This window comes from Tinamus guttatus, unplaced genomic scaffold (genome assembly GCF_059628265.1).
Source record: "Tinamus guttatus ecotype Peru unplaced genomic scaffold, ASM5962826v1 Tinamus_guttatus_pri_ptg001197l, whole genome shotgun sequence".
NCBI lineage: Eukaryota > Metazoa > Chordata > Aves > Tinamiformes > Tinamidae > Tinamus > Tinamus guttatus.
Genome location: NW_028289731.1, coordinates 1 through 27,978, shown reverse-complemented (window position 1 = coordinate 27,978; position 27,978 = coordinate 1). Strand labels below are relative to the sequence as shown.

The 27,978-nt window shown below is 60.4% G+C and overlaps 1 protein-coding gene across 1 annotated transcript in view; it reads left to right on the top strand.

The window, feature by feature from the left end:
• Positions 1-25,846, top strand: part of PC (pyruvate carboxylase) — a 54,362-nt gene extending 28,516 nt beyond the window's left edge. Inside the window, exons 11-19 of the mRNA XM_088538807.1 lie at positions 3,851-4,072; positions 5,902-6,058; positions 10,451-10,718; positions 12,565-12,814; positions 14,964-15,208; positions 17,215-17,394; positions 20,485-20,733; positions 23,706-23,846; positions 25,595-25,846. Of these exons, the coding sequence (XP_088394933.1) occupies positions 3,851-4,072; positions 5,902-6,058; positions 10,451-10,718; positions 12,565-12,814; positions 14,964-15,208; positions 17,215-17,394; positions 20,485-20,733; positions 23,706-23,846; positions 25,595-25,843 (1,961 nt within the window). The 3' untranslated portion in view covers positions 25,844-25,846. The remainder of the gene's footprint in view (positions 1-3,850; positions 4,073-5,901; positions 6,059-10,450; positions 10,719-12,564; positions 12,815-14,963; positions 15,209-17,214; positions 17,395-20,484; positions 20,734-23,705; positions 23,847-25,594) is intronic.
• The last annotated feature ends 2,132 nt before the right edge of the window (positions 25,847-27,978 follow it).

Genomic DNA, 27,978 nt, shown 5'->3' with positions numbered 1-27,978 from the left:
CCCCCCAGCGGGGCACACGCGTGTGCAAGGCATGTAACCCCCCCCAAGCAGGGCACACGCGTGTGCAAGAGGTCTAACCCCGCCCCCGCCGGGCACACACGTGTGCAAGGTGTGTTACACCCCCGAGCAGGACACACACATGTGCAAAGTGTGTAACCCTTCTGAGCAGGACACACGTGTGTGCAAAGCATGTAAATCCCCCGAGCAGGACACATGCGTGTACAAGGCATGTAAGCCCCCCAAGTAGTGTACACGTGTGTGCAGGGCTTGTAACCCTCCCCAGGCAGGGCACACGCGTGTGCAAGGCGTGTAACCCCCCAGGAGGGCACACGCATGTGCAAGGGGTCTAACACCCCCGGGCAGGGAACACGCGTGTGCAAGGCATGTAACCCCCTGGGTGAGGTACATGCGTGTGCAAGGCATGTAACACCCCCTGGGCAGTGCACACACATGAGCAGTGTGTGGGACCCCCCTGGGAGGTGCACACGCGTGTGCAAGGCGTGCAACACACCCTTGCATGCTTTCAATCCAGGCACAAGAGCCTTGCACGCTTGCAGTGTGCACATGGTACATTGCACGCTTGCAATGCACACACCAGGACATTGCACACTTGCAGGGCACACAAGGAGCTTGCACACTCACAATGGATGCATGAGCACCTTGCACGCTTGCAATGCACACACGGGGACATTGCACACTTGGAATGCATACACAGGACATTGCACACTTGCAACGCACACACGGGGACATTGGACACTTGCAACGCACACACGGGGACATTGCACACTTGCAATGCACACCTGAGCACCTTACACTCTTGCAATGCACACATGGAGACTTTGCACACTCGCAATGCACACATGAGCACCTTGCACGCTTGCAACTCACACAGGACATTGCACTCTTGTAATGCACACATGGGGACGGTGCATGCTTGCAATGCACACGGGGATATTGCACGCTTGCAATGCACACACGGGAACATTGCACACTCACAATGCACACATGAGCACCTTGCACTCGTGCAATGCACACACGGGGACATTGCATTCTTGCAATACACACTCGAGCATGTTGCACACTTGCAGTGCACACACGAGCACGTTGCACACTTGCAATGCACACACGGGGACATTGCACACTTGCAATGCATGCACGAGCATGTTGCACACTTGCAATGCAGACCCGGGGACATTGCACGCTTGCAACGCACACATGGGGACATTGCACACTTGCAATGCACACACGGGGACATTGCACACTTTCAATGCACGCATGAGCATGTTGCACACTTGCAATGCACACATAAGGACACTGCACTCTTGCAATGCACGCACGATCACATTGCACACTTGCAATGCAGACACGGGGACATTGCACGCTTGTAATGCACACCTGAGCACCTCGCACTCTTGCAACGCACACACAGGGACATTGCACACTCACAATGCACACACGAGCACGTTGCACACTTGCAATGCACACACAGGACATTGCACACTCGCAATGCACACACGAGCACCTTGCACTCTTGCAATGCACGCACGGGGACATTGCACGCTTGCAATGCACACACGGGGCATTGCACACTTGCAATGCATGCACGAGCATGTTGCACACTTGCAATGCAGACCCGGGGACATTGCACACTCGCAATGCACACACGAGCACGTTGCACACTTGCAATGCACACACAGGACATTGCACTCTTGCAATGCACACATGAGCACCTTGCACACTTGCAACGCGCACACACGGGCACATTGCACACTTGCAATGCACACACAGGGACATTGCACACTTGCAATGCACACACAGGACATTGCACACTCGCAATGCACACACGAGCACGTTGCACACTTGCAATGCACACACAGGACATTGCACACTTTCAATGCACACCTGAGCACCTTGCACTCTTGCAACGCACACACGGGGACATTGCACACTCGCAACGCACACACGGGGACATTGCACACTTGCAATGCACACCTGAGCACCTTGCACTCTTGCAACGCGCACACAGGGACACTGCACACTTGCATGAGCACCTTGCACACTTGCAACGCGCACACACGGGCACATTGCACACTTGCAATGCACACACAGGACATTGCACACTTGCAATGCACACCTGAGCACCTTGCACTCTTGCAACGCACACACGGGGACATTGCACACTTGCAATGCACTCACAGGGACATTGCACACTCGCAATGCACACACGGGGACATTGCACACTTGCAATGCACGCATGAGCACGTTGCACTCTTGCAACGCACACACAGGGACATTGCACACTCGCAATGCACACACAGGACATTGCACACTTGCAATGCACACACAGGGACATTGCACACTCGCAATGCACACACGAGCACGTTGCAATCTTGCAACGCACGCACGGGGACATTGCACGCTTGCAATGCACGCACGAGCATGTTGGACACTTGCAATGCATGCACAGGGACATTGCACGCTTGCAACGCACACACGGGGACATTGCACACTCGCAATGCACACACGGGGACATTGCACACTTGCAACGCACACACAGGACATTGCACACTTGCAGTGCATGCACGAGCATGTTGCACACTTGCAATGCACAGACAGGGACATTGCACACTTGTAATGCAGACCCGGGGACATTGCACACTCGCAATGCACACACAGGACATTGCACACTTACAATGCACACCTGAGCACCTTGGACTCTTGCAATGCACTCATAGGGACATTGCACACTCGCAATGCACACACAGGACATTGCACACTTGCAATGCACACCTGAGCACCTTGCACTCTTGCAATGCACGCACGGGGACATTGCACACTTGTAATGCACACACGGGAACATTGCACACTCACAATGCACACCTGAGCACCTTACACTCTTGCAACGCACGCACGGGGACATTGCACACTTGCAATGCATGCACGAGCATGTTGCACACTTGCAATGCACACACAGGGACATTGCACGCTTGCAATGCATACACAGGACATTGCACACTCGCAATGCAGACACGGGGATATTGCACACTTGCAACGCGCACACACGGGCACATTGCACACTTGCAATGCACACACAGGACATTGCACACTTGCAATGCACACCTGAGCACCTTGCACTCTTGCAATGCACGCACGGGGACATTGCACGCTTGCAACGCACACATGGGGACATTGCACACTTGCAATGCACACACGGGGACATTGCACACTCACAACGCACACATGGGGACATTGCACTCTTGCAATGCACACATGGGGACATTGCACGCTTGCAACGCACAGACAGGGACATTGCACACTTGCAATGCACGCACGAGCATGTTGCACACTTGCAATGCAGACCCGGGGACATTGCACACTCGCAATGCACACACAGGGACATTGCACACTTGCAACGCACACACGAGCACCTTGCACTCTTGCAACGCACACACGGGGACATTGCACACTTGCAATGCACGCACAAGCATGTTGCACACTTGCAATGCAGACCCGGGGACATTGCACGCTTGCAATGCACACACGAGCACGTTGCACTCTTGCAATGCACACACAGGGACATTGCACACTTGCAATGCACACACGGGGACATTGCACACTCGTAATGCAGACCCGGGAACATTGCACTCTTGCAACGCACGCACGGGGACATTGCACACTTGCAACGCGCACACACGGGCACATTGCCCACTTGCAATGCTCACACAGGACATTGCACACTCGCAATGCACACACAGGGACATTGCACACTTGCAACGCACGCACGGGGACATTGCACACTCGCATCGCGCGCGTGCCCCCGCCCCGCGTGACGCGCGTGTCCCCCGCGCAGGCTCCCCCCCCGAGGGGCTGCGGCAGGTGCTGCAGCGCGAGGGCCCCGCCGGGTTCGCGCGGGCCGTGCGCGCGCGCCGGGGGCTGCTGCTCACGGACACCACGTTCCGCGACGCCCACCAGTCGCTGCTGGCCACGCGCGTGCGCACGCGGGACCTGGCGCGCGCGGCGCCCTTCGTGGCGCACGCCTTCCCGGGGCTCTACAGCATCGAGAACTGGGGCGGTGAGTGTGCACGGGGGCGGGGCTTGCGCGGGGGCGGGGCTTGCACGGGGGCGGCGCTTGCATGGGGCGGGGTTTGCACGGGGGCGGGGTTTGCGTGGGGCGAGGTTTGCACGGGGGCGGGGCTTGCATGAGGGCGGGGTTTGCACGCGTTCCCCGGGCTCTACCGCATCGAGAACTGGGGCGGTGAGTGCGCGCCGGGGGCGGGGCTTGCACGGGGGCGGGGCTTGCACGGGGAGGGTTGCACGAGGGGGCGGGGTTTGCACGGGGGAGGGGCTTGCACGCGTTCCCCGGGCTCTACAGCATCGAGAACTGGGGCGGTGAGTGTGCGCGGGGGGGCGGTGAGTGTGCGCAGGGGCGGGGCTTGCACGAGGGGGCGGAGTTTGCACGAGGGAGGGGCTTTCCGTGTGGGAGGGGCTTGCATGCGTTCCCCGGGCTCTACAGCATCGAGAACTGGGGCGGTGAGTGCATGCCGGGGGCGGGGCTTGAACGAGGGGGCGGGGTTTGCATGGGGCGGGGTTTGCACGTGGGAGGGGCTTGCACGGGGGCGGGGCTTGCACGCGTTCCCGGGGCTCTACAGCATCGAGAACTGGGGCGGTGAGTGTGCGCGGGGGGGCGGGGCTTGCACGGGGGGGCGGGTTTGCATGGGGGCGGGGTTTGCACGGGGGCGGGGCTTGCACGCGTTCCCGGGCTCTACAGCATCGAGAACTGGGGTGGTGAGTGCATGCCGGGGGCGGGGCTTGCACGAGGGGGCGGGGTTTGCGTGGGGCGGGGCTTTCCGTGTGGGAGGGGCTTGCACGCGTTCCCCGGGCTCTACCGCATCGAGAACTGGGGTGGTGAGTGTGCACGGGGGAGGCGGGGCTTGCACGGGGCCGGGGTTTGCATGGGGCGGGGTTTGCACGGGGGCGGGGTTTGCATGGGGGCGGGGCTTGCACGGGGGCGGGGCTTGCACGCGTTCCCGGGGCTCTACAGCATCGAGAACTGGGGCGGTGAGTGCGCGCGGGGGGCGGGGCTTGCACGAAGGGGCGGGGTTTGCACGGGGCGGGGTTTGCACGAGGGAGGGGCTTTCCATGTGGGAGGGGCTTGCACGCGTTCCCGGGGCTCTACAGCATCGAGAACTGGGGCGGTGAGTGCATGTCGGGGGCGGGGCTTGCACGAAGGGGCGGGGTTTGCATGGGGCGGGGTTTGCATGGGGGCGGGGCTTTCACGGGGGCGGGGCTTGCATGTGTTCCCTGGGCTCTACAGCATCGAGAACCAGGGCGGTGAGCGGGCACCGGGGGGCGGGACTTGCACAAGGGGGCGGGACTTGCACGGGGGTGGGGGTGCACTGGGGGCGGGGCTTGCACCAGGGGGCGGGACTTGCACAGGAGGGGGTTGGAGGTTGCAAGGGGGTTGGGGGGTTGCCAGAGGGCGGGGCTTGCGGCAGGGGCGGGGCTTGTGCAAGGGGGCGGGGCTTGCAGACCTTCCCCGGGCTCTACAGCATCGAGAACTGGGGCAGTGAGCGCAAGGGGGGCGGGGCTTGCCCGAGGGGGGGCGGGGCTTGCACGAGGGGTGTGGCTTGCACGAGGAGTGGGGTTTGCACAAGTAGGGGCGGGGCTTGCAAGAGTGGGTGGGGCTTGCACGAGGAGGGAGGCTCCCTGGGGTCTGTGCAAGGGGCGGGGCTTCCACAAGGGGCGGGGCTTGCAGGAGGGGGTGGGGCTTGCACAAGAAGGGGCGGAGCTTGCAGCGGGGAGCCATTGGGGCGGGGCCTGTGGGCGTGTCCGCCGCCCCCCCCCCCGGGGGGGCGTGGCCTCGGCAGGAGAGGCGGGGCCATGGCCGTGTCCCGCCCCCAGGTGCCACCTTCGACGTCGCCATGCGCTTCCTGCACGAGTGTCCCTGGGAGCGGCTGCGCGTCCTGCGCCAGCTGGTCCCCAACGTCCCCTTCCAGATGCTGCTGCGCGGGGCCAACGCCGTGGGCTACACCAACTACCCCGACAACGTGGTCTACAAGTGGGGACAATGGGGACATTGGGGACATTGGGGACATTGGGGACATGGGGACATTGGGGACATGGGGGACATGGGGATATTGGGGACATGGGGACATTGTGGGGACATGGGGGACATGGGGACATTGGGGGGGATGGAGGGCATGGGGACATTGGGGACATTGGGGACACGGGGACATGGGGACATGGGGGACATGGGGGACATGGGGGCCAAGGCCGTGGGCTACACCAACTACCCCGACAACGTGGTCTACAAGTGGGGACAATGGGGACATTGGGGACACTGCGGGGACATGGGGGACACTGCGGGGACATGGGGGACATGGGGACATTGGGGACATGGGGACATTGGGGACATAGGGACATTGTGGGGACATGGGGGATATCGGGGCCAACGCCGTGGGCTACACCAACTACCCCGACAACGTGGTCTACAAGTGGGGACAATGGGGACATTGGGGACATTGTGGGGACATGGGGACACTGTGGGAACATGGGGACATTGGGGACATGGGGGCCAACGCCGTGGGCTACACCAACTACCCCGACAACGTGGTCTACAAGTGGGGACATTGTGGGGACATTGGGGACACTGCGGGGACATGGGGGACATGGGCACATTGGGGACATGGGGGACATGGGGACATTGGGGACATGGGGATATTGGGGACATTGGGGACATGGGGGCCAACGCCGTGGGCTACACCAACTACCCCGACAACGTGGTCCACAAGTGGGGACATTGTGGGGACATTGGGGACATGGGGGACATGGGGACATTGGGGACATGGGGATATTGGGGACATGGGGGACACTGCGGGGACATGGGGGACATGGGGACATTGGGGACATGTGGACATTGTGGGGACATGGGGGACATGGGGATATTGGGGACATTGCGGACATGGGGGCCAACGCCGTGGGCTACACCAACTACCCCGACAACGTGGTCCACAAGTGGGGACATTGTGGGGACATTGGGGACACGGGGGACATGGGGACATTGGGGGGGATGGAGGGCATGGGGACATTGGGGACACGGGGACATGGGGACATGGGGGACATGGGGGACATGGGGGCCAACGCCGTGGGCTACACCAACTACCCCGACAACGTGGTCTACAAGTGGGGACATTGTGGGGACACTGGGGACATTGTGGGGACATGAGGACACTGTGGGGACATGGGGGACATGGGGACATTGGGGACATGGGGACATTGTGGGGACATGGGGACATTGGGGACATTGGGGACATGGGGGACATGGGGATACTGCGGGGACATGGGGACATGGGGGACATGGGGATATTGGGGACATTGGGGACATTGGGGACATGGGGGCCAACGCCGTGGGCTACACCAACTACCCCGACGTGGTCTACAAGTGGGGACAATGGGAACATTGTGGGGACATTGGGGACACTGTGGGGACATGGGGGACATGGGGATATTGGGGACATTCAGGACATGGGGGACATGGGGACATTGGGGACATGGGGACATGGGGACATTGGGGACATAGGGACATTGTGGGGACATGGGGGATATCGGGGCCAACGCCGTGGGCTACACCAACTACCCCGACAACGTGGTCTACAAGTGGGGACAATGGGGACATTGTGGACTGTGGGGACATTGGGGACACAGGGACATTGGGGATATTGGGGACATTGGGGACATCGGGGCCAACGCCGTGGGCTACACCAACTACCCCGACAACGTGGTCTACAAGTGGGGACATTGTGGGGACATGGGGGACATGGGGACATTGGGGGACATGGGCACATTGGGGACATGGGGGACATGGGGACATTGGGGACATGGGGGCCAATGCCGTGGGCTACACCAACTACCCCAACAACGTGGTCTACAAGTGGGGACATTGTGGGGACATGGGGACATGGAGACACTGGGGGACATGGGGGACACTGCGGGGACATGGGGATATTGGGGACATTGGGGACATGGGGGCCAACGCCGTGGGCTACACCAACTACCCCGACAACGTGGTCTACAAGTGGGGACATTGTGGGGACATTGGGGACATTGTGGGGACATGGGGACACTGTGGGGACATTGGGGACATGGGGACATTGGGGGCATGGGGACATGGGGGACATGGGGATATTGGGGACATTTGGGACATTGGGGCCAATGCCGTGGGCTACACCAACTACCCCGACAACGTGGTCTACAAGTGGGGACATTGTGGGGACATTGGGGACATGGGGACATTGGGGGACATGGGGGACACTGCGGGGACATGGGGGACATGGGGACATTGGGGACATGGGGACATTGTGGGGACATGGGGGACATGGGGACATTGGGGACATGGGGGCAAACGCCTTGGGCTACAACAACTACCCCGACAACGTGGTCTACAAGTGGGGACATTGTGGGGACATTGGGGACATTGTGGGGACATGGGGACATTGTGGGGACATGGGGACATTGGGGACATGGGGGACATCGGGGCCAATGCCGTGGGCTACACCAACTACCCCGACAACGTGGTCTACAAGTGGGGACAATGGGGACATTGTGGGGACATGGGGACACTATTGTGGGGACATTGTGGGGACATGGGGACACTGTGGGGACATGGGGGACATCAGGGACATGGGGACACTGGGGGGACATTGGGGACATGGGGGACATTAGGGACATCAGGGACACGGGGACACTGGGGACATCGGGGCCAACGCCGTGGGCTACACCAACTACCCCGACAACGTGGTCTACAAGTGGGGACATTGTGGGGACATTGGGGACATTGTGGGGACATGGGGACATTGTGGGGACATGGGGACATTGGGGACATTGGGGACATCAGGGCCAACGCCGTGGGCTACACCAACTACCCCAACAACATGGTCTACAAGTGGGCACATGGGGACATGGGGGACATGGGGGACATCGGGGCCAACACTGTGGGCTACGCCAAGTACCCCGACAACGTGGTCTACAAGTGGGGACATGGGGACATTGGGGACACGGGGGGCATGGGGACATTGGGGATATTGGGGACGTTGGGGACACTATGGGGACACGGGGACTCCCATAACCCCCACAACCCCATTGAGTTGCCTGTCCCCAGTATCCCCTCGCTGTCCTCAATGTCCCCGTGGTGTCCCCATGTCCCCAGCATGTCCCCATGTCCCCAAATAACCCCATTGAGTCGCATATCCCCGGTATCCCCCCAACGTCCCCAACGTCCCCGTGACGTCCCCGATGTCCCCAGGTTCTGCGAGGAGGCGGTGGCCGCCGGCATGGACGTGTCCCCATGTCCCCACCATGTCCCCATATCCCCACCATGTCCCCATAACCCAAATAACCCCATTGAGTCGCGTATCCCCGGTATCCCCCCGACGTCCCCAACGTCCCCGTGACGTCCCCGATGTCCCCAGGTTCTGCGAGGAGGCGATGGCCGCCGGCATGGACGTGTCCCCATGTCCCCATGGACGTGTCCCCATGTCCCCACCATGTCCCCATGTCCCCACCGTGTCCCCATAACCCAAATAACCCCATTGAGTCGCATATCCCCGGTATCCCCCCGACGTCCCCAACGTCCCCGTGATGTCCCTGATGTCCCCAGGTTCTGCGAGGAGGCGGTGGCCGCCGGCATGGACGTGTCCCCATGTCCCCATGGACGTGTCCCCATGTCCCCACCATGTCCCCATAACCCAAATAACCCCATTGAGTCGCATATCCCCGGTATCCCCCCGATGTCCCCAACGTCCCCGTGACGTCCCCGATGTCCCCAGGTTCTGCGAGGAGGCGGTGGCCGCCGGCATGGACGTGTCCCCATGTCCCCACCATGTCCCCATAACCCAAATAACCCCATTGAGTCGCGTATCCCCGGTATCCCCCCGATGTCCCTAACGTCCCCGTGACGTCCCCGATGTCCCCAGGTTCTGCGAGGAGGCGGTGGCCGCCGGCATGGACGTGTCCCCATGTCCCTACCATGTCCCCATGTCCCCACCATGTCCCCGTAACCCAAATAACCCCATTGAGTCGCATATCCCCGATATCCCCCCGATGTCCCCAACGTCCCCGTGACGTCCCCGATGTCCCCAGGTTCTGCGAGGAGGTGGTGGCCACCGGCATGGACGTGTCCCCATGTCCCCACCATGTCCCCGTAACCCAAATAACCCCATTGAGTCGCATATCCCCGATATCCCCCCGATGTCCCCAACGTCCCCGTGACGTCCCCGATGTCCCCAGGTTCTGCGAGGAGGCGGTGGCCGCCGGCATGGACGTGTCCCCATGTCCCCACCATGTCCCCATGTCCCCACCATGTCCCCATAACCCAAATAACCCCATTGAGTCGCATATCCCCGGTATCCCCCCGACGTCCCCAACGTCCCCGTGACGTCCCCGATGTCCCCAGGTTCTGCGAGGAGGCGGTGGCCGCCGGCATGGACATCTTCCGCGTCTTCGACGCGCTCAACTACGTGCCCAGCCTGCGCGTGGGGCTGGAGGCGGCCGGGCGCGCGGGCGGCGTCGTCGAGGCCGCCATGTCCTACACGGGGGACGTGGCGGCCACCGAGGCCACCAAGGCCAGCGGCGCCTCCGGCCGCTCCCGCTACGGCCTCGACTACTACCTGGGCCTGGCCCAGGAGCTGGTGGCCGCCGGCGCCCACGTGCTCTGCATTAAGGTATAGGGGATATAGGGGGGTATAGGGAGGTATAGGGGGGTATAGACCCAAGAACTCCCCCCCAAGACCTCCCGCTGTCCCCAACATCCCCCAATGTCCCCAAGACCGTCCCAAAGAGCCCAAGACTCTCCCAATGTCCCCAATGTCCCCAAGTCCCAATGTCCCCAATGTCCCCAAGACCCTCCTGATGTCCCCAAGACCCTCCTGACGTCCCCAATGTCCTCAGGACCCTCCCAACATCCTCACGCCCCTTCCAACATCCCCAACATCCCCAAGACCCTCTCAACATCCCCAAGACCCTCCCAGCATCCCCAATGACCCCAAGACCTTCCTGACGTCCCCAAGACCCTCCCAAGATCCCCAACACCCCCAAGACCCTCCCAACATCCCCAATGACCCCAAGACCCTCCCAACATCCCCAGTGACCCTCCCAACATCTCCAACGTCCCCAAGACCCTCCCAACATCCCCAATACCCTCCAAACATCCCCATGACCCCAAGACCCTCCCAACATCCCCAACGATCCTCCCAACATCCTCAATGACCCTAAGACCCTCCCAACATCCCCAATGACCCTCCCAACATCCCCAAGACCCTCCCAACATCCCCAGTGATCCTCCCAACATCTCCAACGTCCCCAAGACCTCCCAACATCCCCAATGACCCTCCCAACATCTCCAATGATCCTCCCAACATCCCCAATGACCCCAAGACCTTCCTGACGTCCCCAAGACTCTCCCAACATCTCCAACGTCCCCAAGACCCTCCCAACACCCCCGATGACCCCAAGAACTTCCTGACATCCTCAAGACCCTCCCAACATCCCCAAGACCCTCCCAATGTCCCCAACGACCTCCCAACATCTCCAACGTCCCCAAGACCCTCCCAACACCCCCGATGACCCCAAGACCTTCCTGACATCCTCAAGACCCTCCCAACATCCCCAAGACCCTCCCAACGTCCCCAATGACCTCCCAACATCTCCAACATCCCCAAGACTCTCTCAACATGCCCAATGACCCTCTCAACATCCCCAAGACCTTCCCAACGTCCCCAATGATCCTCCCAACATCTCCAATGTCCCCAAGACCCTCCCAACATCCCAAATACCCTCCAAACATCCCCAATGACCCCAAAACCCTCCCAACATCCCCAATGACCCTCCCAACATCCCCAAGACTCTCCCAACATCCCCAATGATCCTCCCAACATCTCCAACGTCCCCAAGACCTCCCAACATCCCCAATGACCCTCCCAACATCTCCAATGATCCTCCCAACATCCCCAATGACCCCAAGACCTTCCTGACGTCCCCAAGACCCTCCCAACATCCCCAAGACCCTCCCAACATCCCCAATGACCCGAAGACCTTCCTGACATCCCCAAGACCCTCCCAACATCCCCAATGACCCTCTCAACATCCCCAAGACCCTCCCAACATCCCCAATGACCCTCCCAACATCCCCAACATCCCAAATGACCCTCCCAGCATCCCCAAGACCTTCCCAACGTCCCCATGAACCCAAGACCCTCCCAACATCCCCAATGACCCTCCCAACATCCCCAATGACCCTCCCAACATCTCCAACGTCCCCAAGACCCTCCCAACACCCCCGATGACCCCAAGACCTTCCTGACATCCTCAAGACCCTCCCAACATCCCCAAGACCCTCCCAACGTCCCCAACGACCTCCCAACATCTCCAACATCCCCAAGACTCTCTCAACATCCCCAATGACCCTCTCAACATCCCCAAGACCTTCCCAACGTCCCCAATGATCCTCCCAACATCTCCAATGTCCCCAAGACCTTCCTGACGTCCCCGACGTCCCCATGTCCCCCACAGGACATGGCGGGGCTGCTGACGCCGGCGTCGGCGACGCTGCTGGTGGGCGCCCTGCGCGAGCGCTTCCCGGACGTCCCGCTGCACGTGCACAGCCACGACACGGCGGGCGCCGCCGTGGCCGCCATGCTGGCGGCCGCCGCCGCCGGCGCCGACGTGGTGGACGTGGCCGTCGACTCCATGGCCGGCATGACCTCGCAGCCCAGCATGGGCGCCGTGGTGGCCTGCGCGCGCGGCACCCCCCTGGACACCGGTGAGTGTCCCCCGGGGGGCAATGGCTTCATTGTCACCTTCGTACTTGTGGTCCCCATGGTCCCTATGGTCCTCGTCCATATGGTCCCCATGATCGCCGTCTTCATGGTCCCCATGTTCCCTATCCCCATGTTCCTCATGGTTATCTTCTCCATGGTCTTCATGGTGCCCATCTTCATGGTCCTTGTGGTCCCCATGGTCCCTATGGTCCTCGTCCATATGGTCCCCATGATCCCCATCTTCATGGTCTTCATGGTCCCCATGGTTCCCGTGTTCCTCATGGTTATCACCTCCATGGTCTTCATGGTGCCCATCTTCATGGTCCTTGTGGTCTTCATGGTCCCTATCCCCATGGTGCCCATCTTCATGGTACTTGTGGTTCCCATGGTCCCTATGGTCCTTGTCCATATTGTCCCCATGATCCCCGTCTTCATGGTCCCCATGGTCCCCATGTTCCCTCTCCCCATGTTCCTCATGGTTATCACCTCCATGGTCTTCATGGTGCCCATCTTCATGGTCCTTGTGGTCTTCATGGTCCCTATCCCCATGGTGCCCATCTTCATGGTACTTGTGGTTCCCATGGTCCCTATGGTCCTTGTCCATATTGTCCCCATGATCCCCGTCTTCATGGTCTTCATGGTCCCCATGTTCCCTATCCCCATGCTTCTCATGGTTATCATCTCCATGGTCTTCATGGTGCCCATCTCCATGGTCCTTGTGGTCCCCATGGTCCCTATCCCCATGGTGCCCATCTTCATGGTCCTTGTGGTCCCCATGGTCCCTATGGTCCTCGTCCATGTGGTCCCCATGATCCCCGTCTTCATGGTCTTCATGGTCCCCATGTTCCCTATCGCCATGTTCCTCATGGTTATCATCTCCATGGTCTTCATGGTGCCCATCTTCATGGTCCTTGTGGTCCCCATGGTCCCTATGGTCGTCGTCCATATGGTCCCCATGATCGCCGTCTTCATGGTCTTCATGGTCCCCATGTTCCCTATCCCCATGTTCCTCATGGTTATCATCTCCATGGTCTTCATGGTGCCCATCTTCATGGTACTTGTGGTCTCCATGGTCCCTATGGTCCTCGTCCACATGTTCCCCATGATCCCCGTCTTCATGGTCTTCATGGTCCCCATGTTCCCTGTCCCCATGTTCCTCATGGTTATCACCTCCATGGTCTTCATGGTGCCCGTCTTCATGGTGCTTGTGGTCCCCTTGGTCCTCGTGGTGCCCATCTCCATGTTCCCTATGTTCCCCACGGTCCCCGTGGCCCTCATCTCCATGGTCCTCCTGTTCCTTATGTTCCCAATGGACCCCATGGCCATCCTACTGCCCATCCCCATGTTCGCCATGGTCCCCATGGTCCTCGTGGTGCCCATCTCCATGATCCCCATGGTCCCCGTGGGCCTCATCTCTATGGTCCTCCTGTTCCTCATGTTCCCAATGGATCCCGTGGCCATCCTGCTGCCCATCCCCATGTTCCCCATGATCCTTATGGTGCCCATCTCCATGTTCCCCATGATCCCCATGGTACCCATGTTCCCCATGGTCCTCATGGTGCCCATCTCCATGTTCCCTATGTTCCCCATGGTCCCCGTGGCCCTCATCTCCATGGTCCTCCTGTTCCTCATGTTCCTAATGGACCCCATGGCCATCCTGCTGCCCATCCCCATGTTCCCCATGATCCTTATGGTGCCCATCTCCATGTTCCCCATGTCCCCATGTTCCCCATGGCCCCATGGTCCTCATGGTGCCCATCTCCATGGTCCCCATGGTCCCCGTGGCCCTCATCTCCATGGTCCTCCTGTTCCTCATGTTCCCAATGGATCCCATGGCCATCCTGCTGCCCATCCCCATGTTCCCCATGATCCTTATGGTGCCCACCCCTCCATGTTCCCCATGTCCCCATGTTCCCCATGGTCCCCATGGTCCTCATGGTGCCCATCTCCATGGTCCCCATGGTCCCCGTGGCCCTCATCTCCATGGTCCTCCTGTTCCTCATGTTCCCAATGGATCCCATGGCCATCCTGTTGCCCATCCCCATGTTCCCCATGGTCCTCCCATTGCCCGTCCCCACATTCCCTGTGTCCCCCCCGCTCCCCGTGTCCCTCTCGCCCTCCACGTTCCCGACATTCCCAATATTCCGGCAGGGATCGCGCTGGAGCGCGTCTTCGAGTACAGCGAGTACTGGGAGGCGGCGCGCGGGCTCTACGCGCCCTTCGACTGCACGGCCACCATGAAGTCGGGCAACGCCGACGTCTACGAGAACGAGATCCCCGGCGGCCAGTACACGAACCTGCACTTCCAGGCCCACAGCATGGGGCTGGGCCACAAGTTCAAGGAGGTCAAGAAGGCCTACGTGGAGGCCAACAAGATCCTGGGGGACCTCATCAAGGTGGGGACATGGGGACCTCATAGGGGACATGGGGAGGGTCCCCATTGAGATGGTCCCCATTGGGATGGTCCCCATTGGGATGGTCCCCATTGGGGTGGTCCCCATGGGGCTGGGCCACAAGTTCAAGGAGGTCAAGAAGGCCTACGTGGAGGCCAACAAGATCCTGGGGGACCTCATCAAGGTGGGGACATGGGGACCTCATAGGGGACATGGGGAGGGTCCCCATTGGGATGATCCCTATGAGGACGATCCCCATTGGGATGGTCCCTATTGAGATGGTACCCATTGGGATGGCCCACAAGTTCAAGGAGGTCAAGAAGGCCTACGTGGAGGCCAACAAGATCCTGGGGGACCTCATCAAGGTGGGGACATGGAGACCTCATAGGGGACATGGGAAGGGTCCCCATTGGGATGGTCCCTATGGGGATGGTCCCCATTGGGATGGTCCCCATTGGGGTGGTCCCCATGGGGCTGGGCCACAATTCAAGGAGGTCAAGAAGGCCTACGTGGAGGCCAACAAGATCCTCGGGGACCTCATCAAGGTGGGGACATGGAGACCTCATAGGGGACATGGGAAGGGTCCCCATTGGGATGGTCCCTATGGGGATGGTCCCCATTGGGATGGTCCCCATTGGGGTGGTCCCCATGGGGCTGGGCCACAAGTTCAAGGAGGTCAAGAAGGCCTACGTGGAGGCCAACAAGATCCTCGGGGACCTCATCAAGGTGGGGACATGGGGACCTCATAGAGGACATGGAGAGGGTCCCCATTGGAATATTCCCCATAAGGATGGTCCCCATTGGGGTGGTCCCAATGAGGCTGGCCCACAAGTTCAAGGAGGTCAAGAAGGCCTACGTGGAGGCCAGCCACATTTTTGGGGACCTCATCAAGGTGGGGACACGGGGACCTCATAAGGGACATGGGGTGGGTCCCCATTGGGATGGTCCCCGTTGGGGTGGTCCCAATGGGGCTGGGCTACAAGTTCAAGGAGGTCAAGAAGGCCTACGTGGAGGCCAACAAGATCCTCGGGGACCTCATCAAGGTGGGGACATGGGGACCTCATAGGGGACATGGGGTGGGTCCCCATTGGAATGGTCCCCATTGGGATGGTCCCTATGAGGATGGTCCCCATTGGGATGGTCCCCATTGGGGTGGTCCCCATGGGGCTGGCCCACAAGTTCAAGGAGGTCAGGAAGGCCTATGTGGAGGCCAACAAGATCCTGGGGGACGTCATCAAGGTGGGGACACGGGGGACATGGGGATGGTCCTTGTGGGACAGGTCCCCATGGGGATGGCGTTTGTGGTGGCACGTTGACACCACGGGGGAGTGCTGTGTGGCCTGGTGACACTGAGTGACACAGGGGTGTCACTATAGGGCATGTCCAGGAGTCACAGTGTCACCATAGCACAGCCGTGTGTGTCACGGTGACACTGGGGTGTCACCATAAGGCATGTCCAGGTGTCACAACTGACCATGCCCAAATGTCAGGGTGTCACAGTGTCCTCATAGACCGTGTCCAGGAGTCACAGTGTCACCATAGCACAACCGTGGGTGTCACAGTGACACTGGGGTGTCACCATAGGGCATGTCCAAGTGCCACAGTGTCCTGGTGTCACGGTGTCACCATAGGGCATGTCCAGGTGTCACAGCGTCACCGCAGCACAACTGTGTGTGTCATGGTGACAGTGGGGTGTCACCATAGGGCATGTCCAAGTGCCACAGTGTCACCATAGGGCATGCCCTGGTGTCACGGTGTCACCATAGGGCATGTCCAGGTGTCACAGTGTCACTGTAGCACAGCCATGGGTATCACGGTGACACTGGGGTGTCACCATAGGGCATGTCCTGGTGTCACAGTGTCACCATAGGGCATGTCCAAGTGCCACAGTGTCACTGCAGGACAACCGCGGGTGCTGTGGGTGCCAGCGGGTGACAGCGGGTTCCAATGGGTGCCACCGGGTGCCACCGGGTGACAGCGAGTGACAGCGGGTGCTCCCGGTGCCGCAGGTGACGCCGACGTCCAAGGTGGTGGGCGACCTGGCGCAGTTCATGGTGCAGAACGGGCTCTCCCGCGCCGAGGTGGAGGAGCGGGCGGACGAGCTCTCCTTCCCGCGCTCCGTCGTGGAATTCCTGCAGGGCCACATCGGCGTCCCGCCCGGAGGCTTCCCGGAGCCCTTCCGCTCCCGGGTGCGGAGCCGCCGGGCGCCGGGAGGCGCTGGGAGGGGATTGGGATAGACTGGGATAGACTGGGAGGGGATTGGGATGGACTGGGAGGGGAGTGGGATAGACTGGGATACACTGGGAGGGGATTGGGATAGACTGGGATGGATTGGGAGGGGATTGGGATAGACTGGGAGGCACTGGGATAGACTGGGAGGCACTGGGAGGGGATTGGGATAGACTGGGAGGTGCTGGGATGGATTGGGAGGGCATTGGGAGGCACTGGGATAGACTGGGAGGCACTGGGAAGGGATTGGGATAGACTGGAATAGACTGGGAGGGGAGTGGGATGGACTGGGAGGCACTGGGATAGACTGGGAGGCTCTGGGAGGGGATTGGGATAGACTGGGATAGGCTGGGATGGATTGGAAGGGGATTGGGAGGCACTGGGATAGACTGGGATGCACTGGGAGGGGATTGGGATAGACTGGGAGGCTCTGGGAGGGGATTGGGATAGACTGGGATAGGCTGGGAGGGGATTGGGATAGACTGGGAGGCACTGGGATAGAATGGGATACATTGAGATACACTGGGAGGGGATTGGGATAGACTGGGAGACGCTGGGATGGATTGGAAGGGCATTGGGAAGCACTGGGATAGACTGGGATAGATGGGAAGGAGATTGGGGTAGACTGGGATAGACTGGGAGGCGCTGGGATGGATTGGGAGGGCATTGGGAGGCACTGGGACAGACTGGGATACACTGGGAGGGGACAATTATGACAGTGATGGCGACAATGACAGAGACAATGGCAGGGTGACAATGACAATGATGGTGACACTGCCGGTGATGATGACAGTGACGGTGACAATGACAGTGCCAGTGATGGTGACGATGACAATGATGGTGACAATGACAGTGACAGTGACAGTGACGATGACAATGACGGTGATGATGACGGTGGCAGTGACAATGATGGTGACGATGACGGTGACAATTATGATGACAATTACGGTGACAATTATGACAGTGACGGTGACAATGACAATGACGGTGATGATGACGGTTACAGTGACAATGATGGTGACAATGACAATGATGGTGACAGTGCCGGTGACGATGACAATGACGGTGACGATGACAATGACAATGACGGTGACAGTGATGGTGACGATGACAATGACGGTGACAATGACAGTGACGGTGACAATAACAATGATGGTGATAATGATGGTGACGATGACAATGACGGTGACGATGACGGTTACAGTGACAATGACGGTGATGATGACAAGGATGGTGACAATGATGGTGACAATGACAGTGACACTGATGGTCACAATGATGGTGATGGTGACGGTGACAATGACGGTGACAATTACACTGACAATTATGACAGTGATGGCGACAGTGACAGTGACAATGACAGTGAGGGTGACAATGACGATGATGGTGACGATGACAATGACGGTGATGGTGACAATGACGGTGACAATGACAATGACGATGACAATGACGGTGACAGTGCCGGTGACGATGACAATGACGGTGACGATGACAGTGGCGGTGACAATGACATTGACGGTGGCAATGACAATGACAGTGACAATGATGGTGACAATGACAATGACGTGACGATGACGGTGACGGTGATGATGACAGTGATGGTGACAGTGACCGTGACGATGACGGTGACAATTACGGTGACAATTATGACAGTGACGGTGACAATGACAATGACGATGACAGTGACAATGACGATGATGGTGGCGATGACAATGACGGTGACAATGACAATGACGATGACAGTGGCGGTGACAATGACATTGACGGTGGCAATGACAATGACAGTGACAATGATGGTGACAATGACAATGACGTGACGATGACGGTGATGATGACAGTGATGGTGACAGTGACCGTGACGATGACGGTGACAATTACGGTGACAATTATGACAGTGACGGTGACAATGACAATGACGATGACGGTGACAATGACGATGACGATGATGGTGGCGATGACAATGACGGTGACGATGACAATGACGGTGACGATGACAGTGGCGGTGACAATGACATTTACGGTGACAATGACGATGACGATGATGGTGGCGATGACAATGACGGTGACGATGACAATGACGGTGACAATGACGATGACGATGACGATGACAGTGGCGGTGACAATGACATTGACGGTGGCAATGACAATGACAGTGACAATGATGGTGACAATGACAATGACGTGACGATGACGGTGACGGTGACGATGACAGTGATGGTGACAGTGACCGTGACGATGACGGTGACAATTACGGTGACAATTATGACAGTGACGGTGACAATGACAATGACGATGACGGTGACAATGACAATGACGATGACAATGACGGTGACAATGCCGGTGACGATGACAATGACGGTGACGATGACAGTGGCGGTGACAATGACATTGACGGTGGCAATGACGATGACGGTGACGATGACGGTGGCGATTACAATGACGGTGACGATGACAATGACAATGACAGTGACAATGACGGTGACAATGACGGTGACAATGCCGGTGACGATGACAATGACGGTGACGATGACAGTGGCGGTGACAATGACATTGACGGTGGCAATGACAATGACAGTGACAATGATGGCGACAATGACGTGACGATGACGGTGACGGTGACGATGACAGTGACGATGATGGTGGCGATGACAATGACGGTGACAATTACGGTGACAATTATGACAGTGACGGTGACAATGACAATGACGATGACGGTGACAATGACAATGACGATGACAATGACGGTGACAGTGCCGGTGACGATGACAATGACGGTGATGATGACATTGACGGTGACGATGACGGTGGTGATGACAATGCCGGTGACGATGACAATGACGGTGACGACGACAATGACGATGACGATGACGGTGACAGTGTCGGTGACGATGACAATGACGGTGACGATGACGGTGGCGACGACAATGACGATGACGATGACGGTGACAGTGCCGGTGACGATGACAATGACGGTGACGATGACAGTGGCGGTGACAATGACATTGACGGTGGCAATGACGATGACGGTGACGATGCCGATGCCGCCGCAGGTGCTCAAGGACCTCCCGCGCGTGTCCGGCCGCCCCGGCGCGTCGCTCCCGCCCCTGGATTTCGCGGCGCTTTCCCGGGATTTGGCCGCGCGCGACGGGGCGGCGCCGGCGCCGCACGAGCTGCTCTCGGCCGCGCTCTACCCGGACGTGTACGGGAAGTTCCGCAGCTTCCGCGCCGCCTTCGGGCCCGTCCACGTCCTGCACACGCGGCTCTTCCTGGAAGGACCCGCGCTCGGGGAGGAGTTCGAGGTGCGATGGGAAACGGGGGGGAAACGGGGGGGAAATGGGTGGGAAAACGGGGGGAAATTGGGGGGAAATGGGTGGGAAAACGGGGGGAAATTGGGGCGAAATGGGAGGGAAACGGGGGAAAATGGGAGGGAAAATGGGGAAATGGGGGGGAAAACGGGGGGGAAAACGGGGGGAAATTGGGGGGAAATGGGAGGGAAAATGGGGAAAACCAGGGGAAACGGGCGGGAAAATGGGGGGAAATGGGAGGGAAAACGGGGAAACGGGGGGGAAAACGGGGAAATGGGCGGGAAAACGGGGGGGAAAACAGGGAAAACCAGGGGAAACGGGGGGGAAAACGGGCAGGAAATGGGTGGGAAAACGGGGGAAAATTGGGGGGAAATGGGTGGGAAAACGGGGGGAAATGGGCGGGAAAACAGGGGGGAAAATGGGGAAAACCAGGGGAAACGGGGGGGAAAACGGGCGGGAAATGGGTGGGAAAACAGGGGGAAATTGGGGGGAAATGGGAGGGGAAACGGGGGAAACGGGCGGGAAAACGGGGGGAAATGGGAGGGAAAATGGGGGGGAAAACGGGGAAAACCAGGGGAAACGGGGGGGGAAACGGGGGGAAATGGGTGGGAAAACGGGGGAAAATTGGGGGGAAATGGGTGGGAAAACGGGGAAATTGGGGGGAAATGGGAGGGGAAACGGGGGAAACGGGCGGGAAAACGGGGGGGAAATGGGAGGGAAAACGGGGAAATGAGGGGGAAAACAGAGGGGAAAACAGGGAAATGGGCGGGAAAACGGGGGGGAAAACAGGGAAAACCAGGGGAAACGGGGGGGAAAACGGGCGGGAAATGGGTGGGAAAACGGGGGAAAATTGGGGGGAAATGGGTGGGAAAACGGGGGGAAATGGGCGGGGAAACGGGGAAACGGGGGGAAAAACGGGGAAACAGGGGGATAACGGGGGGAAACTGGTGGGAAAACGGGGGGGAAAAGGGGGGAAATTGGGGGGAAATCAGGGGGAAAATGGGGGGAAATCGGGGGGAAACCGGTGGGGAAAAGGGAAATTGGGGGAAATCGGGGAAAACGTGGGGAAATCAGGGAGAAATGGGGGGAAAACGGGGGAAATCAGGGGGACATTGGGTGGGAAACGGGGGAAAACAGGAGGAAACGGGGGGAAAACCAGGGGAAATTGGGGGAAATGGGCGGGAAAATGGGGGGAAATTGGGTTCCCACCAGAATGGGGGGAAAACAGGGGGAAACGGGGGGAAAACAGAGGAAATGAGGGGGAAATTGGAGGGAAAAAGGGGAAATGGGGGAAAACGAGCGGGAAAATGGGAGGAAACGGGCAGGAAAATGGGGGAAACGGGGGGAAATGGGGGGAAACGGGCAGGAAATGGGTGGGAAAATGGGGGGGAAATTGGGGGGAAATCGGGGGGAAACGGGCGAAAACAGGCGGAAATGGTGGGAAATGTGCAGGAAAACAGGGGGAAACGGGGGGAGAAAACAGGCGGGAAAATGGGGGAAAACGGGCGGGAAAATGAGGGGAAACGGGCGGGAAATGGGTGGGAAAACAGGTGGGAGAACGGGGGGAAACGGGCGGGAAAACGGGGGGAAAACGGGGGGAAACAGGCAGGAAACAGCGGGAAACGGGGAAACCACGGGAAACGGGGATAACGGGGGGGAATTGGGGGGAAAACGGGCGAAACGGGCGGGAAAATGGGGGAAAACGTGGGGAAATGGGAAAATGGGGGGAAACAGGTGGGAAAACAGGGAAATCGGGGGGAAATTGGGGGAAAATCAGGGGGAAAATGGGGGAAATTGGGGGGAGCGGGGGGAATTGAGGGGAAATCGGGAAATTGGGGGGAAATCGGGGGGAAATTGGGAGGAAAATTGGGGGGAAACGGGGGAAATGGGAAATCAGCGGGAAACGGGGGGAAATTGGGGAAAATTAGGAGGAAATTGGGGGAAAACAGGGAAATGGGGGGAAAACGGAGGGAAATGGGTGGAAATTGGGGGGAAATCAGGGAAATTGGGGAAATGAGGGGGAAACAGGGAAATTGGGGGGAAACAGGGGAAATGGGGGAAATCGAGGGGAAATGGGGGGAAATGGGGAAATTGGGAAATTGGGGGAAACGGGTGGGAAAACAGGGAAACGGGGAAACGGGAGGGAAAATGGGGGTAAACGGGGGAGAACGGGGGGAAACGGGTGCGAAAACGGGGGGAATCAGGGGGAAATTGGGGGAAATTGGGGAGAAGTCGGGGGAAATCAGGAGGAAACGGGAAATGGGAAATCGGGGGGAAATTGGGGGGAAATGGGGGAAATTGGGGGGAAACGGGCAGGAATTGCAGGAAAAATGGGGGGAAATTGGGGGAAAATCGGTGTCATTGTCCCCCATGGTACCATTGTCCCCCTTGCGGTGTCCTTGTCCCCCACGTGGTGTCCCTGTCCCCTGACGGTGTCATTGCCCCTTGCGATGTCCCTGTCCCTGCGGTGTCCCCGTCCCTGATGTTGTCCTTGTCCCCGCGGTGTCCCCGTCCCTGACACCATCCCCATCCCTGACGCTGTCCCTGTCACCTGACCCTGTCCCCATCCCTGATGCTGTCCCTGTCCCCTCACAATGTCCCTGTCCCCTCATGGTGTCCCCATCCCTGACGCTGTCCCTGTCCCCACAGTGTCCCTGTCCCTGTTCCCTCATGGTGTCCCTGTCCCTGTCCCCGTCCCCGCAGGTGGAGCTGGAGCGCGGGAAGACGCTGTCCCCGTGGTGTCCCTGTCCCCACGGTGTCCCTGTCCCCTCACAGTGTCCCCGTCCCCTCACAGTGTCCCTGTCCCCTGACCCTGTCCCCGTCCCCGCGGTGTCCCCAACCTGTCCCTGTCCCCGCAGGTGGAGCTGGAGCGCGGGAAGACGCTGTCCCCGCGGTGTCCCCATCCCTGTCCCCATCCCTGACGCTGTCCCTGTCCCTGTCCCCTCACAATGTCCCCGTCCCCGCAGGTGGAGCTGGAGCGCGGGAAGACCCTGCACATCAAGGCGCTGGCGCTGGGGGACGTGGACGCCGCGGGGCAGCGCGAGGTTTTCTTCGAGCTCAACGGGCAGCTGCGCTCCATCCTCGTGAGGGACAGCAACGCCACCAAGGTGGGGACGGGGGGGACGGGGGGACATGGGGGGGAACGGGGACGGGGACGGGGACGGGGGGGACACAGGGACACAGGGATGTGGGGGGACGTGGGGGGACATGGGGGGACATGGGGGGACACGGGGATGGGGGGACAGGGGGGACATGGGGGGACACGGGGACGTGGGGGGACAGGGGGGGACATGGGGGGACACGGGGGGACACAGGGACAGGGGAGGACAGGGGGGACATGGGGGGACATGGGGGGACACGGGGACGTGGGGGGACAGGGGGGGACATGGGGGGACACGGGGGGACACGGGGACAGGGGAGGACAGGGGGGACATGAGGGGACATGGGGACGGGGGGGGGACACGGGGACAGGGGGGACAGGGGGGCATGAGGGGACACGGGGACGGGGGGACACAGGGACGTGGGGACATGGGGACATGGGGGGACATGAGGGGACATGGGGACATGAGGGGACACAGGGGTGTGAGGAGACACGGGGAACATGGGGGGACACAGGGGACATGGGGGGACACGGGGGCATGGGGGGACACAGGGGACGGGGGACACAGGGACGTGGGGACATGAGGGGACATGGGGATGGGGGGACATGGGGACATGGGACACGGGGAGGCATGGGGACGTGGCGGGACGCGGGGTCATAGGGGACATAGGGGACATGGGGACATGGGGGGACATGGGGATGTGGGGACGTGGGGGACATGGAGAGATGTGGGGACATGGGGACATGGGGGGACATGGGGACGTGCGCGGATGCGGGGACAGTGGGACATGGGGGCGTGGGGGATGTGGGGGGGCATAGGGGGACATGGGGGGGACACGGGGGGACACGGGGGGACACGGGGACATGAGGACATGGGGGGACGCAGGGGACATGCGGGGACACAGGGACATGGGGAACGTGGGGATGGGGGGACATGGGGGTACACGGGGACACGGAGGGACATGAGGGGATATGGGGGGGACACAGGGACGTGGGAGATGTGGGGACATGGGGGGACACGGGGGACATCGGGGGACATGGAGGGACATGGGGGGACACAGGGACGTGGAGGGATGTGGGGACATGAGGGGACATGGGGGGACATGGAATGTGGGGGACGTGGGGGACGTGGAGGGATGTGGGGACATGGGACATGGGGGGACATGGAATGTGGGGGACGTGGGGGATGTGGAGGGATGTGGGGACATGGGACATGGGGGGATATGGGGGACATAGGGGGACATGGAGGGACACAGGGATGTGGAGGGACATGGGAATGTGGGGGACGTGGGGGGATGTGGGGACGTGGGGGGACAACAGGACATGGGAGGCCATGGGGGACATGGAAGGACACGGGGACATGGGGGACACAGGGACATGGGGGACATGGGAATGTGGAGAGACATGGGGACGTGGGAGGGCATGGGGGGACACAGGGACATGGGGAATGTGGGGATGTGGGGGGACACGGGGTCATGGGGGACGTGGGGACATGAGGGACATTGGGGACGTGGGGGAACCAGCGACAGGAATCCGGGGGACATGAGGGACATTGGGGACATGGAGGGTCATTGGGGACATGGGGGACATGGGAGGACATGGGGGGACATGGAGGGACATGGGCGACATGAGGGACATTGGGGACATGAGGGACATGAGGGTCATTGGGGACATGGGGGGACATTGGGGGACATTGGGGACATCGTGGCCGTCCCCCGGGGCGCCCCGTGACCCCGTCCCCCCCCATGTCCCCAGGCCCTCAAGGTGCACCCCAAGGCGGAGCGGGGCCACCGGGGGCAGGTGGGGGCGCCCATGCCCGGGGAGGTGCTCGAGGTGCGGGTGACAGCGGGGACGGCCGTCACCAAGGGCCAGCCCCTCTGCGTCCTGAGCGCCATGAAGCTGGAGACGGTGGTGACGGCGCCGCGCGACGGCACCGTCACCCGCGTCCTGGTGCAGCCCGGCATGAGCCTGCAGGGCGACGACCTCCTCATGGAGATCGAGTGACGCCCAGGACACGATTTGGGGGGGGGGGGCGCAGCGATTTTGGGGGGTTTTCAGCGTTTTTCGGGGGTCGCCACAACGGGGGACGCCGGCCCTTTAAGGCCTCCCCCCCACACACACACTGGCCCGTGCAGAGGCCACTCCTCCCTTGGCCAAATATGGGGTGTTGGGGGGCGTGGCCGTGCCCAATGGCGGTGCCCCCTCAGTGGGGCTCGGCCCACACCCTTATTTGGAGATAACCCTAAAGGAGGGGCCTGCTCCTGCCCTTATATGGAGATAACCCGGGGGGGGCTTCCCCTGCCCTTATTTGGAGATAACCTAAAGAGGGGGCTCCACCCCTGCCCTTATATGGAGATAACCCGGCGGGGGGGCTTCCCCTGCCCTTATTTGGAGATAACCTAAAGAGGGGGCTCCACCCCTGTCCTTATATGGAGATAAGCCTAAAGGGGGGGTTCCCCACCCTTATTTGGAGATAACCTAAAGAGGGGGCTCCACCCCTGTCCTTATATGGAGATAACCCTAAAGGGGGGGGTTCCCCACCCTAAAGGGGGGGGGTTCCCCACCCTTATTTGGAGATAACCTAAAGAGGGGGCTCCACCCCTGTCCTTATATGGAGATAACGCTAAAGGAGGGGCCAGCTCTTGCCCTTATATGGAGATAACCCTAAGGGGGGGGCTTCCCCTGCCCTTATATGGAGATAATCCTAAAGGAGGGGCCAGCTCCTGCCCTTATATGGAGATAACCCTAAGGGGGGGCTTCCTTTGCCCTTATATGGAGATAATCCTAAAGGAGGGGCCTGCTCCTGCCCTAATATGGAAATAACCTGGTGGGGGGGGGCTTCCCCTGCCCTTATATGGAGATAATCCTAAGAGGGGGGCTCTGCCCCTGCCCTTATATGGAGATAACCCTAAAATAAGGCTCTGCCCCTGCCCTTATATGGAGATGAGCCTAAAATGGGACTCCCTTATATGGAGGTGACCCCCCAAAATGCAGATGAGACCCCCCCAAATGGGGCTCCGCCCCCCCATGGAGCCCCTTATATGGAGATGGAACCGCCCCCCCCATAACTGGAGATGACCCCCCCCATGGGGGACCCCCCAATGACGCTAAATGGACCCCCCCAAAGGGGCGTGTCCAAAACGCCCCCCAATAATGGTACCCGCCCCAAAATGACCCCCCCAAATGGTACCTGGGGGGGGTCCCCCCAAACCACCCCCCCTCCCCAGAAAACCCCCTTGGCACTTTAAGAGCCCCCCCCCCCCCCACGAGCCCCTTCCCATAAGGGGGGGGTCCCAGCACCTTTGGGGGGGTCGCAGCACCCGGGCGGGGGGGGGTCAAAAAACCCCTTTGTGGGGGGGGGTCAGCCCTGGTTTTGGGGACCCCCCCCCCCAACACTAACCCTGATCCCCAAGGGGGGGGATCCCCCCCCCAAAACGCTGCCTTAAGGGGGGGGACCCCCAAATCCCCCCCCCCGGTGTTGCCAAACCCCTCCCCCCGCCCCGACCCCCCCCCGCCGAGGGGCGGGGCCAGCAGGGGGCGGGGCCAGCAGGGGGCGGGGCCGCAGAGACTGTGACCAAATGAAGGGAGAGACTGGAAAAGGCGGGGGGGGGGGCGCGACCCCCTCCCCTTCCCCCCCCGGGGGACAATAAAGACTGGACTAACCGCAGCGTGACGTCACAGGGGGCGTATACATTCTATAGGGGGCGGCGCCGTATAGGGCCCTATAGTGAACACCATGGACGGCTATAGGGGGGCAGGATGAATTTAGACCCTCCCCAAAGGAGATTCATCCCCCCCTCCCCGCTGCTGATACCCTATAGAGTATATAAGGTATCCGCCACCTTATAGATCTATAGGTTCCACCTATAGGATGCAGCCCCTATGGGTCTCCCCCACCACCGGCGTCGGAGTCCCCGGAGCCGCCGCCCGGCCCCGCCCCCCTTCCTATAGGAGCAGCCGGTGGGCGGGGCTTGTTCCCCTATAGCTCCCGCTCCCATTCATCCTATAGCCGGCGCGCGGCGCATGCGCGGCAAGCCCCGCCCCCGCCGGGTCTCCCCATTGGCTGCCGCGCGGGCCAATGGGAGGGGGCGGCGCGCGCAGGCGCGGTCGCCATGGCAACGCGGCCTAGCGGCGCGTGC